Source organism: Artemia franciscana, chromosome 11, assembly GCF_032884065.1.
Source record: "Artemia franciscana chromosome 11, ASM3288406v1, whole genome shotgun sequence".
NCBI lineage: Eukaryota > Metazoa > Arthropoda > Branchiopoda > Anostraca > Artemiidae > Artemia > Artemia franciscana.
Window position 1 is genome coordinate 163,598 of NC_088873.1, and position 18,225 is coordinate 181,822.

At 36.0% G+C, this 18,225-nt stretch overlaps 1 protein-coding gene across 1 annotated transcript in view; it reads left to right on the plus strand.

Moving 5' to 3' along the window:
* Positions 1-18,225, plus strand: part of LOC136032645 (pancreatic triacylglycerol lipase-like) — a 141,459-nt gene that overhangs the window by 15,109 nt on the left and 108,125 nt on the right. Inside the window, exons 3-4 of the mRNA XM_065712920.1 lie at positions 8,261-8,546; positions 12,177-12,408. Of these exons, the coding sequence (XP_065568992.1) occupies positions 8,261-8,546; positions 12,177-12,408 (518 nt within the window). The remainder of the gene's footprint in view (positions 1-8,260; positions 8,547-12,176; positions 12,409-18,225) is intronic.

Below are 18,225 nucleotides of genomic sequence, written 5' to 3' on the forward strand. Positions count from 1 at the left end.
CCAGTTCCAGAGGAATTTTGTACCCCTACAGTCTAAGCGAGAGATTTGATGTGGCATCAATGACTGTTTCCTAAAAATATATCTACCACCCTCCGACGAGCTACCTCAAAATGTTTCACCATTTGCCAAGCAAACACGCAAAATCATGGTACGGTTAGTTTACCTACATGAAATATAACTCCGCTACGAGTACTTAAAGAATTACTTTGTGAGACGCTACATCTCCATTTCAGATGGTGACCCTGTTATCCCTGGAAAGCCTTCTGTTGATGCCTTTAAAGAGAAGTTCAACAGACACAACTCTAGGGAAAATGACTAGGTAAATGGTTTACTAGAGGCATATAGGGGCATATTTTTTATTATAACGAAACTGTCATAAAAGATGCTTATCACCTTCATTCACCCAACAATGTTGTGTCTAAAGTCCGTCAATTTTCCGTACTCACAACTCATATCAAACATCATGTTTTCTCTCGTGTATTTTCTCGGTTTTCTAAGAAGCAAGCTTTCAGACTGTCTTTTCAATAACTCAGCTTAGAGTATCCCATTTTAAAATCATTTTAAAAGCAAGAGCTAAGAGATCATGTGGCACTTGTGACGAGGTTGGAAAAGCCAAGAGCTCGTATGGCATGAGCTCTAGCAAAATTATAAGAATGATTAGATTGATTTAAAAGGAAAATCAGAGGCCGGTCAGGATTTAAAATAAGAGCTCTGAGACACGAGGTCGTTCTAAATATCAAATTTCATTTAAATTTGATCACCCATTCGTAAGTTAAAAATACCTAATTTTTTCAATTTTTCCTCTCCCTCCAGCCCGTCCTCAGATGGTCGAATCGGGAAAAAGACTGTTATCAACTCAAATTGTGCAGATCTCTGACACGCCTACTAATTTTCATTGTCCTAGCACGTCCATAAGCACGAACTCGCCATAGCAACGGAAATCCCACCAAACTCCCCCAAAGAGAGCGGATTCGGTCCAGTTATGTCAATCACGTATCCAGAACTTGTGCTCATTCTTCATCAAGTTTCATCCCGAACTCTCCACTCTAAGTGTTTCCAAAGATTTCTCGTTTCCAAGATATCTGTTTCCCCCTCCACCTCCCTATTTCCCCGGATCCAATTCGAATTGAAAATTGAGCATCTGAGACATAAGATCTTTCTACATCTCAAGTTTCATTAAGATCCGATCAACCATTCGTAAGATAAAGATACCTCAATTTTCACGATTTCCCATCCCTCCACCCCCTCATGTGGTCGAATCGAGGAAACGACTGTTATCACGTCAATTTGTGCAAGTCCCTGATACTCCTACTAATTTTCATCGTCCTAGAACGTTCAGAAGCACCGAACTTGCCAAAGCACTGAGCCCCCCCATCTCTTCCAAAGAGAGCAGATCTAGTCCGGTTATTTAAATCCCGTATCTAGGACTTGTGCTTATCCTTCCCACCTAGTTTCATCTCGATCTCTCCACTCTAAGCGTTTTCCAGGAATTCTGGTTTCCCCCTCCAACTCCCCCCTATGTCACCGGACCTAGTTGGGATTTAAAATAAGAGCTGCGAATGACGAGATCCTTCCAAATATCAAATTTCATTAAGGTATGATCACCAGTTCGTAAGTTAAAAATACCTCATTTTTTCTAATTTTTCCGAATTAACCGTTCCTCCATTCCCCCCGGATGGTCGAATCAGGGAAGATACTATTTATAATTTAATCTAGTCTGGTCCCTGATACGCCTGCCAACTTTCGTTGTCCTAGCTTATCTGGAAGTGCCCGAACTGGCAAAACCAGGACCGACAGACAGACAGAAATTGCGATCGCTATATGTCATTTGGTAAATACCAGGTGCCATAACAATAGACTTCTCCTCAAATATTGGTGACATGGCTATATCTTTTCAAAGATTCAGCTGCTTGCTTGTTCGCTTGCCATGCCTGATTTGCCGATCTCTCAAAATATTTTCAACCTTTTTTTAAATTTTTCTTAGGGCCCCTTAACCCTTTCAAATGACCCAGCTTAGAGCATACCTGTTTAAAATCGTTTTAAAAACAATAGATTCTCCTCAAATATTGGTAACACAGCAATATCTCTTCAAAGATTCAGCTGCTTGCTTGTTCGCTTGCCATGCCTGATTTGCCGATCTCTCAAAATGTTTGCAACCTTTTTTTAAATCTTTCTTTTTTTTAATATCAAAGAAGAAGGTTTTCAAAGAAAAATGAAGAGCTATATTTAAACCAATACCAGAGCGTCATTTACACTTTGAATGTTATTAACTGGTCTTGAGCATTTTATTTAGCAATCTGTTTACCACAAAATTGTTTTGCCGTGCTCGGGGTTGTAGCACAAAGGATCAAATTCAGCTTGGATTTTGGGATTTTTTCGCCTCGAAAAGTGACTCAAATTCTCTGCCTTCAATTTATTGCTCTCTATCAGATGCATTAATAGGAAAGAGGCATCTTCTTTGTTGCTTTACGTTTTGAAAAATACTTTTTTGTTATTTTCATTGACAGACGATAAAACTACAGAATTAACCCCTGAGAGTTCAAAAAAATAGCAACCCCCCTCCCTGATTTTTCATGAATTGACTCCCCCTATAGTTTATCAATTACGTATAATCGTCCAAAAGATCAAGGACAAAGAAGAGTTTGAACTGGAATCTAGCTTTCTTTCGCGTTTTTATAACGAGATGGTTGTAACTAAAAAAGGGAGTTCTCATTGCAAAAAGATGGGAATAAAAGTTGATTGTATTTGAGCCTGTTTCCCACTAGTCTATATAAATACTTAGTAAATCAAGTAATTGGTTTGACCTACTTATTTTCACGGCTGAACATGGTAACACTGATAAAAATCTGATACTGCCCCTAATAGATTCACAATTTTGAAACAAACTTAAATCCTGCAACCTTGAAAAATCTTTAATTTTTTTTTTTTTTTTATGAATAAACTTTAAATATTTCCTGGAGAAAAAAACTGTTTTATTCAATAAGCATTGGTACTTTAATCTTACTAAGAGGTTACACACTGTAAGCTTTTTGATTAAAGCTGCATTATTCAACAAAAGAATTGTTAAAATAAATAAACCATGGCGATTCAAATTTTGATTCGAAATTCTGAATCCAAATCAGATTTAGTTTAAATGTCAATATATTTTTACTGATTATGAAAATTTATCTATTGGCGCTGTAAATCATCAAAAAATTGTGTCACAAATCATAGAACATGTTTTTTTATGAATGTTACAAATAAACTAGTCGTTGTTGAGAGCCATTGTAGATCGAAGAATATTTGACAATTACGCTATTAAATAGAAAAATTCAACGGAGAGTAAGGAGCAGTATTAAAACTTAAAAATAGACAGCCTTTGTAGGCTGCCGCTTCCTCATGCCTCTGTTTATGCTAAAGTTAAAAAAAAACTAAAAATACTTCCGGTCTGTGTTTAATCAGTTTTTCTTAAAGAACTGTGAAAACAGTCAAACATCTTTTTAAAGTCGAACTTTTTTATATAGAATATGCTCTAAAATATAAAAGTGATTTATTTATTTATATTATTCGTTTAAACATATATAATAATAATATTAATTTTGCAAACTATGCACGGCCATTATCGATTCAGTCGAAAAATTGCGGAGACCTCATTCATTTTAAATGAAAAAGGGTCCAGAAAAATTCCAAAGAAAAGTAAAGAGCTAAAGTAAAGTAAAACCCAAAGACAAGCAGAACTAAAAACATGATAATTAAAACTTGAAACAAAAAAAATTGTCATTAATTAATGTCATAAATTACGACAAACAGGAGTAGGGACAACCCGTCTTAAATTTTCTAATGGCCAGAGTTTCACATAGGAGCTCACAGTGGAAAAAAAATTAATTTGTTTGGATTCGATAAAAAAAATCGTTTAACATCAAATTGAAAAATTTAATTTCCTTTTGTTCTCAACCCCCTCCTTTCTCCAACTATATCTGAAAGTTTCGACTCCTTCTTCCAAGCAGCTCTAAAGATATTAATTACGACCCCCCGCCCCACCACTTAAGTCAGACTGTAAATCTACTTGGCGGTCCAATGTTCCGTCATGGTTTTAACCCCTTCCCTTAAGTCACTCCCAAATTATTGTAAACAGCTTCACATATCAGGCCCACACACCCTCCTTTGATTTACTCAGGTACGTGTGTTGTTTCCAGAGTACACTTTTGGTGAACTCAGTGAATATTGGGCTGGAACTATCTGTTCCCAAAAAAAAATATAATTATGGCCGCTGTGGGTCTACATAACATCAGTTGATTTACCTCCCCCTCCCAATTAAAAATTCAAAATAAGCTTGAACTCCCCCCCCCCCCTCCGATACCCCCTCATAGTTTCAGCTCCATCCCTTTGTCCATTACTTAAATTTGTAATTTTTTTGAAAAGTGAGGTGTGCACTTGATTTACTCAGGTACGCATGTCGTTTCTATACTATATTCTTGGGGAACTCAGGTCATCACATGAGGCATCATTGTTGGATTTTCAATTATTTTGAGGATAGTCGCTATCTCGAAATTTTGATTGGACTTCTAGGGGTGGGCTGGTAACAAGATTTACAGCACTACCCTCTTTACTCAGGCAGAGCTAATGCGCTGCCTACGATACCACAATTTTCTATATTATAAGCTTTACTTTGATTTAAATCGTCTCCTGAGCCACAACTTTCTTAATTGCTTGAGTAAGACCAAAAAACTATTCAATTCAAAATTGACTTCAGGCAATGTTGCTTTCGAAGTCTTGGTTTTGATAACCTAGCTATTTTCTCTCAATACCTTAATTATATTTACTACTTCATGCCTATATGTCACGACCAGATATGGTAATAATTCCTTACTATACCATTATCTGCAGGCCTATAAATAACCTACATAGAGGATACTCGTGGATGCAATGGCATAGGCAAATAGAAAAAATGCATAACGGTTTCAAAACACAAGAAGAAAGAACCTTGCATCTAGAATGTTCTATAATAAAACATAACTATAAAAAATATCATAAAACAAAATTTTTAAAGTTGGATATTAGTTTAAAAATGGCTGTGGTATGCTAAAAGCTACTGGAGTTGAGAACGTGTCTAAACAGAAATTTGTACAGCTTGAATAAACACATACTCATTTGTATGTTAAGAGCGAATTTAATTCTTTAAAATAGAGCTTCAAACTAGGTGAAAATAGTCCAAGCATTCTATTAAAGTGCTCGCTAAGACTGTAAAAAAAAGTATGTCCCCAAATTTTGTTTCTCGGGAAAATAAAAATTATTGTTTTCAAAAATCCGTTGGTAAAAATGGCTGAGAATCGACTATTGGTTATCAATCAAATGAAGTCTTGTTGTCTTATGATGAAGTCTTGTTGTTTCTTGCTAATAAGTTTCATGGGATTGGAAGTTGAAGTCAACTGTCAGCAGAAAAATCAGCCAGTCTGCTATCAGCTTACTGATAAATGTGGCTCTTTACTTACCATCCATTATCATGAGCAAGTGATTGTGTTGAAGAGTTCAACTTCTGCATCGAGTGATGTGTCTTTTATAAAATAGCTTTAATAATACGAAATGCTATCCTCTGTGATTGTGTCTTATGCCATAGGCAAAGAGCTAAACCGGGTGAACTCGCTTGGACAACCTTCTACTCTAATAAATATTCACGAGGCATAAGCCCATGTCAAGGAAACCCACAGCCTATACAGACACACAGTTGCGAGGAGTCGCATCTTGCCCATAGAAGGTTTTCAATACACATCTTTAGACTAGGCGTTAACTTCCTGTGCTTCCATAATCAATCAGCCGCGGAAAGATCTTGGCTCTATTAAACTCCGGCGATCCCACAGCCAATCATCGCAGAAAGATCTTGGCTCTATCGTTGACGTCACGACGTTGCTTTTGAAAAATGTTTGCGCAACTGTATGTCTATATATGCTGTGAGGAAAACTTAAATGTCTTCAGTTCATTTGACATGATTGAGGATTTTTAGCACGCCTCTGTCCAATCTGTGTAATGCCCAAAGACAGCATCCATGTCTCGTGTCCCTTTACTGAACCAGAAGCCTGGTGAACTCTGACGCGGTACTATGTGGTAATCTAAAGTCAACTGATTTTGGTGGAATGAGGAATTTTGATTGTATTTTAGAAAGAAAAAGACTGACACAACAAACCACTGAAGGGTTGCCCACTTCCAAAAAAAAAACAAGCACAAGAAATGGTATATACCATGTGTGGTGGATCGGTAACAAGCGTGGCATGAAGATGCGTGGTTGGGGCATTCTTCGGGTATGGTGAAACAAGTGGTGCTCTGAGATGTTAACCCTGTGGTGGAGAGCAAGTGATCCCTTAAAATCCACTTAATATAGTGTTTTATATATTTGAGCCTTATACTAGTACTGATTCATTTTTGAATTTATTTTCAATTGTTTAAAATAAAACTTAAGGGCCGAATTGCTAAGACAGTTTGTTTTTAGGTCATCCCCCTTTAAATTTTTAACAAAATTCCTCAAGAAGTTTCTCATTTATTAGTTAAATCTCTTTCATTGGCGTTGGAATGAACGTTCAATTCTTTTTTCATTTCAAGCTTTTTTTTGTCACTGAATCTGCTCATGCTCGCAGTTCTGGTTGACACAAATATCGAAACACTTGTGGTATTGCAAATTAACCCCAATCGGTTTGTTGTACGTAAACAATCGTCAAATTTTGTAATTTAAAGACCTATCCCCAGGGGCTGTGGGAGGGTCATGATATCCCCAAAGGTATTGTTACTCGGCCTTTCAACTGTGACGAACAAAATGGCTATCTCAAAAACTTGATTGGACGATTTTGAGAAAAATGTGCGTGGGAGGTGGTACAGCTGCCCTCCAAGTTTTTTGGTCACTAGAACTTTTAGTATTCGTTCGAAAGAGCCCTCTCACGATATTCTAGGACCACTGGGTCGTTACGATCACCCCTAGGAAAAAACAAATAAACAAGCATCCTTGATCTTTCTTACGCCAGAAAATACAATATTTCACGTTTTTTCAGATAGGCACTTGAAGCTTCTACAGTAGAGTTATCTGATACGCTGAATCAGATGGCGGGATTTTTATTAGGATCCTATGACTTTTTGGGGGTATATTTGAAACCAGCATAAAATCCGATTCTTTTGATTTATTGGTATCAAATTGGATATATTAGTATCAAATTCCAATTTTTGGGGAATTTCAGTTGCTATTGAGCCAGGTCGCTCCTTACTTACAGCTCGTTGCCACAAACTGTTTGATGGATCTCAGAGTGACGTTGCCAATTATCAAGAAAAACTTTACTGTCTATATCTAGTAAAATTTTCAAAAAGTTTCACTACGCCATTTACTTGCCTTTCTAGAAGGAAATAATTTTCTAATGATTTCAGTCTGGCGTATGAGCTAAGCATTCCACAGAGAACACCTGTACAATTTTGAATTTTCAAATTGTTTATATTTGGCTTCGGCTCTTAATTCTGGTTTGATTCCGGCTATAGTATTTTTGGATATCCGAGAAACTTTGATTCCTTTACCCACCAAATTCAAATTTCTAAATTATCTCACTATGGTATAAGAGGGAATAACCGCCCCTGATTTCATTTTTATTTTTCCAGAGTGGACCCTCTTTTCCACTCACCGTGTGAAGTTCAGTTTGGTGTCCCACAGTGTTTTGTTCTAGGGCCAGTCCTGATCTTGGTTTGTGTTAGTAACCTTAAAGTTGTGGTTATAATCGTTCAGAGTTATATTTTACGCACAGAATAAACAAGAATATTCAAATAGAGCCAACAAGGGAGTAAACTAAAACCGAAGGCATCCTATTATCAAAATTAATTTTTTGATCCACCAAAAGACACCAATAAATTCAAAAGAAAACATAACAACTTAGAGCTGGAAAGGGAGAAAGAGATAAAAAAAAGCTTGCCCCGGCGTGGCAAAGTCCCTGTCCTCAAGCTTAAATAATATATTCTGTTAACTTTTTCTTTAAAAGAGTTACGCTATTCTGATTTTTAAATATATTATTTATGTTAAACCTATTGGCTTTAAAAGGGGTTGAGAATTTACTATGAGAGCCTATATGTTCCAAACCGAGCCGAAGTAGAAACAAGGAAGGGAGAAGGGGTGGCAAGAATATGTGAATCATATTCAATTAATATGTTAATTATATTAATGTTAGGTATCTTCTAAGATTTCTTTCTTATTCGTTTTTCTTCTATCTCTTCGACTACAAGTTTTATTTTAGTTGTAATAATCAATATATATTTTTAGAAAGAGAGACAAAGAGCCAGTGTGCTACCAAAATGTTGGCTGCTTTCTCAACGATGGTCCTTATTCCCACCTAAGTCTCCCTTCAGCACCTGAAGAGATAGACACTAAATTTTATCTCTACACACGGATGAAGGAGCAACCAGAGCTAATTTCCTACATGAACTTAACTTCTATAAGAGCCTCAGCATTTAATGCTACACACGCAATCAAAGTTATAATTCACGGATTCGGGAGCTCTTGTCGCAGAATTTGGGCGAAAGAGATGAGACTTGCCCTGCTTTCTGTGGTAAGTTTTGCGTTTTTTTTTTAATATTCACTCTTTTTCAGTTTGTAATTATAAAGATACTCTTTTTTTTCAATTCAAACATGCTTTCAGTATTGTGATTTATTTGTGTTGCGAGAGCAACACTTTGGTTTTGTCGTGTTTTTTTTTTCCTAGCACCCCGATTTCAGCTTATTCCTAGAAAGTGGTAAGGGACTAATCTCTGTGGTTTTTACGGAAAGTGTTGACCTTAGGTTGGATTGATGAATATGACTTTGTATTTTGGAAAGCTTCGTAGAACTCTTGCTTGGGGCCAAAAAACTATTGTTTCTACCCATTTCTGTTCGTGATTTCAACTGAGTTTATCATGGTTTTTCGCACTTGGGATGGCGGTAGAGAAATGGTGTCAGATGTGCCTTTAAACTTTAAAAGTTCTCTCATTGCTAAAGAGATTGAGTTTATCCTTTGTTCCTTTATAGTGATGACGTTAGAAACTTGGCCTACGGCAAAAAAGTCAACTTTTGAACTAAGACAGATAAAAAAAATTCGACGGCAGTCGATAGCTCTTGATGAGCTGATTAATAAAGCACATGTCATCAATTTCTTGTTATAAAAATTCCTTCATGAGATATACTAGTTTGAAAGTTTGAAGGGGTCGACAACTTCAGTAGTAAGGAACACAGAAACCAAATTTAGGCCAATATCAATTGTGAGACATATGGGGTACTTTTAAGCAATAGTCGGCTGTTAGCTCATAACCATCTTCGGTAATGAGGGGTTTGCAACTTTTGATAGTTGGTGTACCTATTAATTGTTTCCGGTGTATTCCCGGTGTTGATGGTAAGACCAATCTGGTTTCAGAGGTAAGGCATGTAGAGGTCTTACCATTGACTTAGATATGTAGAGGACTGTCAGGCTACAATCATCTTCGGCGATGAGGATTTTTTGCTATTTGCAATGAGGGGTTTGCAACTTTTGTGAGTTGGTGTACTAGTATTTATTTTAAGATCCTTACAGATTAACAACTTCAGCGTTTAACAGAAGCGAGTAAACAAAGCCAAAGTGTTCCTTTCGCAACACTTTACTCGGCGAAGCCGAACAAAGGTTGCCGCAACACCTCACGTTGCCCTTGCAACGTAGATCTGGTTTATTTGGGAGCTCTTGTCGCAGAATTTGAGCGAAAGGGATGAGACTTACCTTGGTTTTTGTGGTAAATTTCTGGAAAATTTCTTTTTTGCATGGATATGAAGTGGAACATTTTTTTCAACAGTTTCTCCTTTCAGTTAGTAGTTATAAAGTTACTCCCCTTTTTTTCAAATTAAAACATTATCAAAGTTACCATTCCTGGGTTTGGGAGCTTCTATCACAGAGCTTTTGCGTAAGAGATATGTCTTACTTTCTCTTTTAAGTTTTCTGGGGATGGGGGTGACTTCCCTTTCTATATGCGTTAAGTTTTTACTTACCTTTTGATGGGTTTCTTTAGTGTGTAAACATGAATCAAGATATTGTTTAATAGCTACTCGATATTATTTTTCAATTAGTATAAATATATATACTTCTCTTTTTTCTCTTTAATTTGTTAGGACATCAGAATTTTCATTGCCTCAAACGAACTCATATTTGTAAGTTGTAAATTTAACATTTAGGCTGGCTAATAAATAGGATGCTAATAAAAATAAGAGGCTAATAAAACGGTAATGTATTGGGAAAGAGGTTATGTACGGAAAAACTTGGGTTAGCGAGTGAAGCTTTGGTGGAGTCTCTGCTAAATGAAAGAAAATACTCGAGGATGGGGCAGATTAAGGCAATTTTGGATTCGTGTATAATGTCATGCGAATGCAATGGGGACCATTGTAGTGTATGGGTAGGAAAGCTGGTGAGGTGTCTAAACAGCTACTCTACAGCTGGATGGGCCAGATCAGGACGTCTGACTCTCTTGGTTTGCATTTTAGGATAAAAGGGCATAGGGTGAGGATGTATATTTTAGAGCAGGGTTGTATAAAGATAATATAAAATAGGTATTTTCCTGTAGAAGTAATTTTATGCCACCCGGAGGAAGAAGAAGATATTCGGAAGAGTTAGAATGGAGTGGTCCTTACATCTGTTGCATCTTTTATCTTTGGTGAATGGGAGGAAACCTGTTGCCATTTCCGGGAAAGTATGAAGGGTTTAAGGATGTGAGAAAAGAAACTTTTGGAATGGATGAGGTGGAAGACCCTTGAGAGATAAACTGTAGGGAATTGAATTTTTGGTTAGCATTAGAAATTTGGCGCGGTTTATTCTTTTCGGTTTGACCCATCGTGAGGGGTTTGTATGGTGATTTTGTTTATATTAATGTTTATGATTTTTTTTTCTTGTTTTAAGCATTTTGTTCGACTGCTTAAATTGTCTCTTTTAATTGTTTTGTATGTTGTTATATCCTTTTTCTTTTTTTGTGGCTATGGCCTTGTTTTTTGTGTGTGTGTGTGAGTTATGCTTTACTATACTAGGCTATACTACTATATTATATAGTAATATAGCAGTTTTTGCCATTGTTATTTTCCTTCCCTGTTCATACAACCAACTTCACAATCGCCAGGACATTAAATTTCTTAAATAAAATTAGCATTTTTTAAAGAGAGATCTTTCTATTTGTTCCAGTTACTGTATATAAAATTCATCCGAAACACTACTGTCTCCTTCAATCAGTTCTCCTGGGGAGTAAGACTGCACTTTCGCAGTTAATTGGTCATAAGTGGTCATTTTGGTCATAAAATGACAACTAGATTTCTGTTGTCATTATCTTCCCAACCTAATACAAACAAAACCCAGAATAACTATTGCTCAATCAAAATTTAACAATGCTATTTCGTTTACTTTGCTACAAGTTCCTTGAGGGGCGCCACTCTTCAAGGTCATCCAGTAGTGCTGCTTTTAGTCACAGTTTTAGTTTGGAAAATTTATGAAAGCCTCACCCAGTTCTCCTGGGGAGTAAGACTGCACTTTCGCAGTTAATTGGTCATAAGTGGTCATTTTGGTCATAAAATGACAACTAGATTTCTGTTGTCATTATCTTCCCAACCTAAAACAAACAAAACCCAGAATAACTATTGCTCAATCAAAATTTAACAATGCTATTTCGTTTACTTTGCTACAAGTTCCTTGAGGGGCGCCACTCTTCAAGGTCATCCAGTAGTGCTGCTTTTAGTCACAGTTTTAGTTTGGAAAATTTATGAAAGCCTCACCCCGACACCATCGTGAGAGCACACAAGCAGGGTTTCTCTTCCGGGGAGACGGGAGGAGGAATAAGCTTGTGACAGAGGGGACACCGAAACTGTGTCACAGCATCGTAACTATCCCAGTTTTTTATACAAGGCCTATACTTGTATATATAAATGCATCTTGTATATATAAATGCATCTTTATGAATAATTTTTAAACATGTTTTACGTCCTTCTATGACACTAAGTTTGTTCTAGCTTCAAACCTACGATGAATCTACGATGAAATAGCTATTCATCGACTGAAAATACTCAGGGGTGACTTCATATAAACATTCCAGTAAATCAAAAAAACAACTCAAAGGCAAATTTTGGTATCTGTTAGACCATGCATCAACCTTCTTCCAGCGAAAAAAAGTTAATTTTTCTGTTAATAATTGAGAATATTATCTAGGACAACTCAAATGTTATCTGCGTTGACTGGGAAAAGGGTGCTGCCTTGCCAAATTATCCTCGTGCAACGTCGAATACAAGACTTGTTGGAAGGCAAGTGGCCATATTGATCAACAAAATCCACGAAATTTCTGGAACAAATAATTCAGCTGTTCATCTGATTGGTTTTAGCCTTGGCGCACATGTTTCTGGATATGCTGGAGCAGAGTTGAAAAATGTCAGCAGAATCACTGGTAAGTCTTTTCTGTTTTATATCACTTGAAACATATTTTTATTCATTATTTTTATTTATGTATTTGTTCATTGAAACTGACTGAAAAAGAAAAAAAATTATCCAAAAATACGAAATAAAAAAATTGCAAATAAAATCACTGAATCAGCAGATGGGACCAGTCAGGTAAATCAACTTTCCTATTGAGCTTTTCTATTCGTCTTGCCACGTTGACCTCAAGATCAGCGACTTTGAATTTGGCAGTGACTTGCGTATTCCAGCACCGCGGTGGCAGATGAAGCAAATATTTCGGTAGCATGGTGTGTGAGGAACAGCAACAGCGTTCTATAGACTAGCTAAAGGCAGCCGGTTAAATCGGAGTTTGTACAATACGGTAGAAGACCAGGATGCTGAAATTTGTTGTTTAAATAGGTCAAGAAGAAGTTTTTGGGTGCGAAGTTTTCGAGTGGGGTGGATTGACGAACCAATGAGTAGACACAGGTAAATAAGGTGATTAAAGGGCTGGAAAGAGCTAAAACTGAGGATTACGGCAGGAACACAGGAGTCCAATTTCCAGTTAAATGGGATGATATTCAATTTTGAAGAGTTAAATTGATGTTCAACTTTTTTATATTCATCTTCTTGGATTTTGGTAATTTCGGTTATCTGCTGAAGAATTTAGCTAACGTTTATGATGTTGTCCGAATAGTTCACCAAAGACAGAAGTACGCAAAAACTGAAACTTACAGGGGAGGTGACTGCTAATTGACGGGCTCTTTTCTTGACTGGAATAGATCGAGTGCACGGAATGGGGAACAACCCTTTGTCATTAGGTAGCTTTTGTCGGATCTGTAATCTTGAATACAGAAACCACAGAGAGCGAACGACAGCTAGATTCAATCTGCGTTTACGAGCCTTCAGAGGCATAGCTGCGTCGATCAGAGAGTCAAATACGTGTCTAATGTCAGGTCCGACTAAGGGAAGGCTCTCCCCAGAAGATTCAGCATCAATCAATACATTAGCAATGACGATTAAGGCTTTAGTACATCCCATTTCTCGCTTGAAGCCAAACTTGCACGAATGAGACTTACACGATATCACACTTTTTCGTGCTCCTCTACCTACAGTAACTCGAAGAGCTTGCACAGCGATGTAGCTTCTGCCATTGGGTGGTTGATTTGCAATGAATTCCAGATTTTCCTTTTTTTAGAAATGGGAGTCAGATCTCCGATGTAATTTATAATTTTTTTGTTCATAGATTATGGTTTTTGATATCAGTTTTTGCTTTTTGATTTATTTTATTTGAATGTATCCGTTTTCTCCTTTCCGAATCTCAGTTGTGGCAATTCTTACGGTGTTATGTTATACATATAAACGATATACACATTATATATACATATATACATTATATACATTACAATTACAATTCTTACGGTGTTATGTACATTACATTACAATTCTTACGGTGTTATATTATACATATATATGATATAAACATTATATATACATATATACATTATATACATTACAATTACAATTCTTACGGTGTTATGTTATACATATATATGATATACACATTATATATACATATATACATTATATACATATACATATATATATATCATATATATACATATCTATATATATAAAAATAAGTTGTCTGTGTGTGTGTGTGTCTGTCGGGTGACGTTATGTTTGTGTGTCGACTGACGTCATGTTTTCGACTGACGAAATTACAGACCGGGACATCGGGACAAAAATGACGACCGGGACACCGGCACATCTATATAGATAAAAATAAGTAGGGAATATAAATGACGACCGGGACACTCAAAGAGAAAGCGACCGGGACACAAGGAATGTTCGATTAGCAATCACCATCAACAAAGCACCGGGACACAAATGACGACCAGGACACAGGGAGTATAAATGACGACCAGGACATAAGTAAAAAAAAAACTAAAAAAACTAAAAAAAGCTAATAACTACAAAAAAATTAAAAAGAAAAAAAACTAAAAACTAATAAAAAAAAACTATAAAAGCTAAAAAACTAAAAAACTAAAAAAGAAAAAAGAAAAAAGAAAAAAAAAGAAAAAAAGGGAAAAAAAGAAAAATAAAGGAGAAAAACAAAACTAAAAAAAAATAAAAATAAAAATAAAATAAAAAGAAAAAAACTAAAAAAATTAAAAAAAAACAAAAGAAAACTAAAAAAAAGGGGGAAAAATACGAAAATTTATTTCATCATATACCATTTCAAAAACGAATGTATATACAGACCGGGACACCGGGATACAAATGACGACCGGGACACAGGGAATATAAATGACAGGAGGATATATAAATGACGACGGGGACAAAGGGAATGTTCGATTAGCAATCACCATCAACAAAGCTCAAGGGCAATCATTAAAATCATGAGGTATAACAAAAAAAAACTATAAAAAAGGTAAAAAACTAAAAACCAAAAAAAGACCTATTCAAAAACGAATGTATATACAGACCGGGACACCTTTGACACAAATGACAACCGGGACACCGGGACACAAGGAATATAAATGACGCCCGGGACAATCAAAGAGAAATCACAGACTGGGACACCGAGACACAAATGACGACCGGGACACAGGGAATATAAATGACGACCGGGACACAACTACAATGGGTACGCCGGGGTATATATATATATATATATATATATATATATATATATATATATATATATATATATATATATATATATATATATATATATATATATATATATATATATATATATATATATATATATATTCACTTGTGGGACATAGGGACACAACTACAATGGTGCGTAACTAATATGGCGCGTAACGACTTACGCGTGCGGGGGGGCTTGGGTGGCCCCAACCCCAACACCAACTAGGTGTTGGGGTGGCGCAAAGCGCCACCCTAACAGTTAGTTTGATTATAAGTTTTACAGAACAACCAATAAGCTGAAATATGTCTTCTAGTTTTTTCGATCATTATTGACGAACTTCGTTTTGACAAAATTTGAAAAATAGAAACTCGTAAGTTATTGCAACACCCAATTAAGATTAAACCAATCAATTGAGTGGGTTTTATTTAATAGGGTAGGTTATGAATACCCGTTTAACAGAAGTGTCACATAACACTTTTTGAATTACCTTGGCCGAAGAGTAAAGGACATAAAAGCAAGTAAGGCTTACTCATTAAAAAACAAAAATTTCCGCTAAGAACCATACTGTGCATAAAATACTGGACCATATTAAGTATAAACAGTTCAGATGAACTTTAAAGAAATCGTATGTGACAATCCGTATGTTAACGGCAACAAAGTGGAAGTCAAGGATCTCCAATGGGAAACAAAGCTAGCGTATAAGACCAACTAGTGAAACTTATCGCGAATATTGACGGAATAAAGCAATTTATTCTCTACTTGACTTCTAAAATCCATTTTCCTTGTCAAATTATTTCAATAGACCGTCAACAGCCATTGGGTCTCAGTCAGGATTCTACATAGTTTCAAAAATTTATTTTCTCATGATGTCATCACATTTACAAAATATCAAAAACAGTGAGATATTAGGGTTTTTATGAGGTCATCAGTGCAACAATTTGAATCTGGTGCCAAAAACTACTAGTCAGAAACACTTTCCACTAGTGGTTTGGATTTCCTTTCCAAGTCTAGCCAATTCTAATTTTCTCACTAATCTGGCAGTTTTTGGCTAATCATGAATATCAAGTAGAGTGCAGATCCGTCTTTATAGCCAGCTTGTGAATCCTTAAATGCAAAAGAATGTTAGCATAGAAACCCTTGATTAACTCTTAACAATATACGGTGACGAGAAAAATTTCTTAAAATCCAAAAATAAATCTTCTACTTTTTTTAAGTTCCATATTTAATTGAAAAAATTGTTATCACTAGATGTTAAACGATTCCTAGAAACAATCTTGATTTACTTGATGAACAATTCCTAGAAACAATCTTGATTTACTTTGTACAGGACTCTTTACTTTGTACTTTCTACAGCTACATAAGGTAATATATCTAGGTTAATATAACACATTGGGAGATAGAAGCAGTCTCTTTCCAGATTACCTTTTTTTAACAAAGTTTTTCTATTGAAAGTAAAACGCAAAGTTGAAACTTTAAACGAACAAGAATTAGTGCTTCGTAGTTTGTGCAATATATTTAAAAAAAATGTTTCAGATAAGCTGTCTCGCTATATTTGCCCATATTTGTAGGATTCTGAAAAACAAGTGCTTTAATGAAAATAGAAATTGACACGAAAAAACAGAATAAGGGGCAGAAAAATCCTTAAGCAGACTCAGAAAAATAAAAGACCATTTTGTCTCAATAATCTTTATTGAGCAAGTTAAGTATAATTTACTTGCATTTAAGTACATCATAAGGAAATTTAATATGTGAAACCCGAGTGGATGTTATCGTTTAATGTGGGCTATTGTAATTTTTTGTTAGTTTTGCAATATATTCCCCATTTCAAAGCCGTATCCTGGTGGGAGGTTCAGGGTTTGACCCCTCTCCCCGAAATTTTGATCAGACTCGTATAACGCAACAGAAATGCATATAAAGGATTTTTTATATATTCTTTAAAGATTTTGTCCTCACCCCCCCCCCCCCGAACAAAAATCCTGGATTTGTTTGATCGTCATTCTGAGTTTGTGTTTGATCGTCATTCTGTTGAAATAAATTAAATTAAAAAACAAGGTTTTTCACCCGAAAGTAAGGAGTATCATTAAAATTTAAAACGAAAGGAACTATTCTGTATATGAAAAAGCTGCCTCCTCCTCAATACCCCTCTTTCCTCGATAAAGTTTTTAAGCACTTACAGATAAATTTAGCTATTCTGATTAAACGGTTCTTGTGCTTCAAAAGTCGTTCTTTGAGAATTTGGACAAAGGTCTTACTTTAGCGTAGACAGCGGGTATTGAGGAGGAGGCGGTCCCTTCACATACGCAATATGTCCGCTCGTTTTAGTTTTAATGCTGCTCCTTACATTCATTTAAGAAAACTTGTTTTCTTAATTTAATTTCTTACCGTTTTTCAAATAATTTCGAGAAACCCGCCTCCACCTCTATGGAAATCCTCCCAAGAAATATTCTCCATGGAAAGCTCCCTTGCATAAAATGCTTCCCTGAAAATTACCCCCGTAAAATCCCATCCTCTCTATAAATTCTCCACAAAAAATTTCTTGCTCACGATTCCGCCTGAAAAATTCTCCTGAGCATACTCTTATTCGAAAAAACACTTGATTTTATTGCCTTTAATATCGTTTTTCAGTTCTTACTGCAAATTAAATAAATAAACACGTTTTCTTAAGTGCAAGTAAGGAGCGACATTAAAACTTAAAACTAACAGAAATTAATCCGTATATGAAAGGGATTGTCCCCTCCTCAACGCCTCGCTCTTTACGCTAAAGTTTTTTATTGTTTTAAAAAGTGGAACTGTGACAAAGAGTCAAACTTTAGCGTAAAAAGCGGGAAGCTGAGGGGGCTCCTTACTTGCAGTTAAAAAAAATTCATATTTTTTCATTGTTTGTTTTTAAATACTGCTAGAAAATTTTTCGCCCCCTTCTTGGAATTTCTCTTCCCCCATGAAGAATTCCTCCAAGGGAAGATCCTTCCACACGGCTCCCTTCTACCACCACCCCCAACCGAAAAATTCCCCTGAAAACGTCTGTACGCTTCCCAGTAACCATATAAAAATAAGTTGTCTGTTAGTCTGTCGAGTGACGTCATGTCATCATGTCGTCATGAAGTTATTTGTCGTCATGTTTGTTATAACGATGACGTCATTAAAGGTATTTAAGAAAATCGTTCA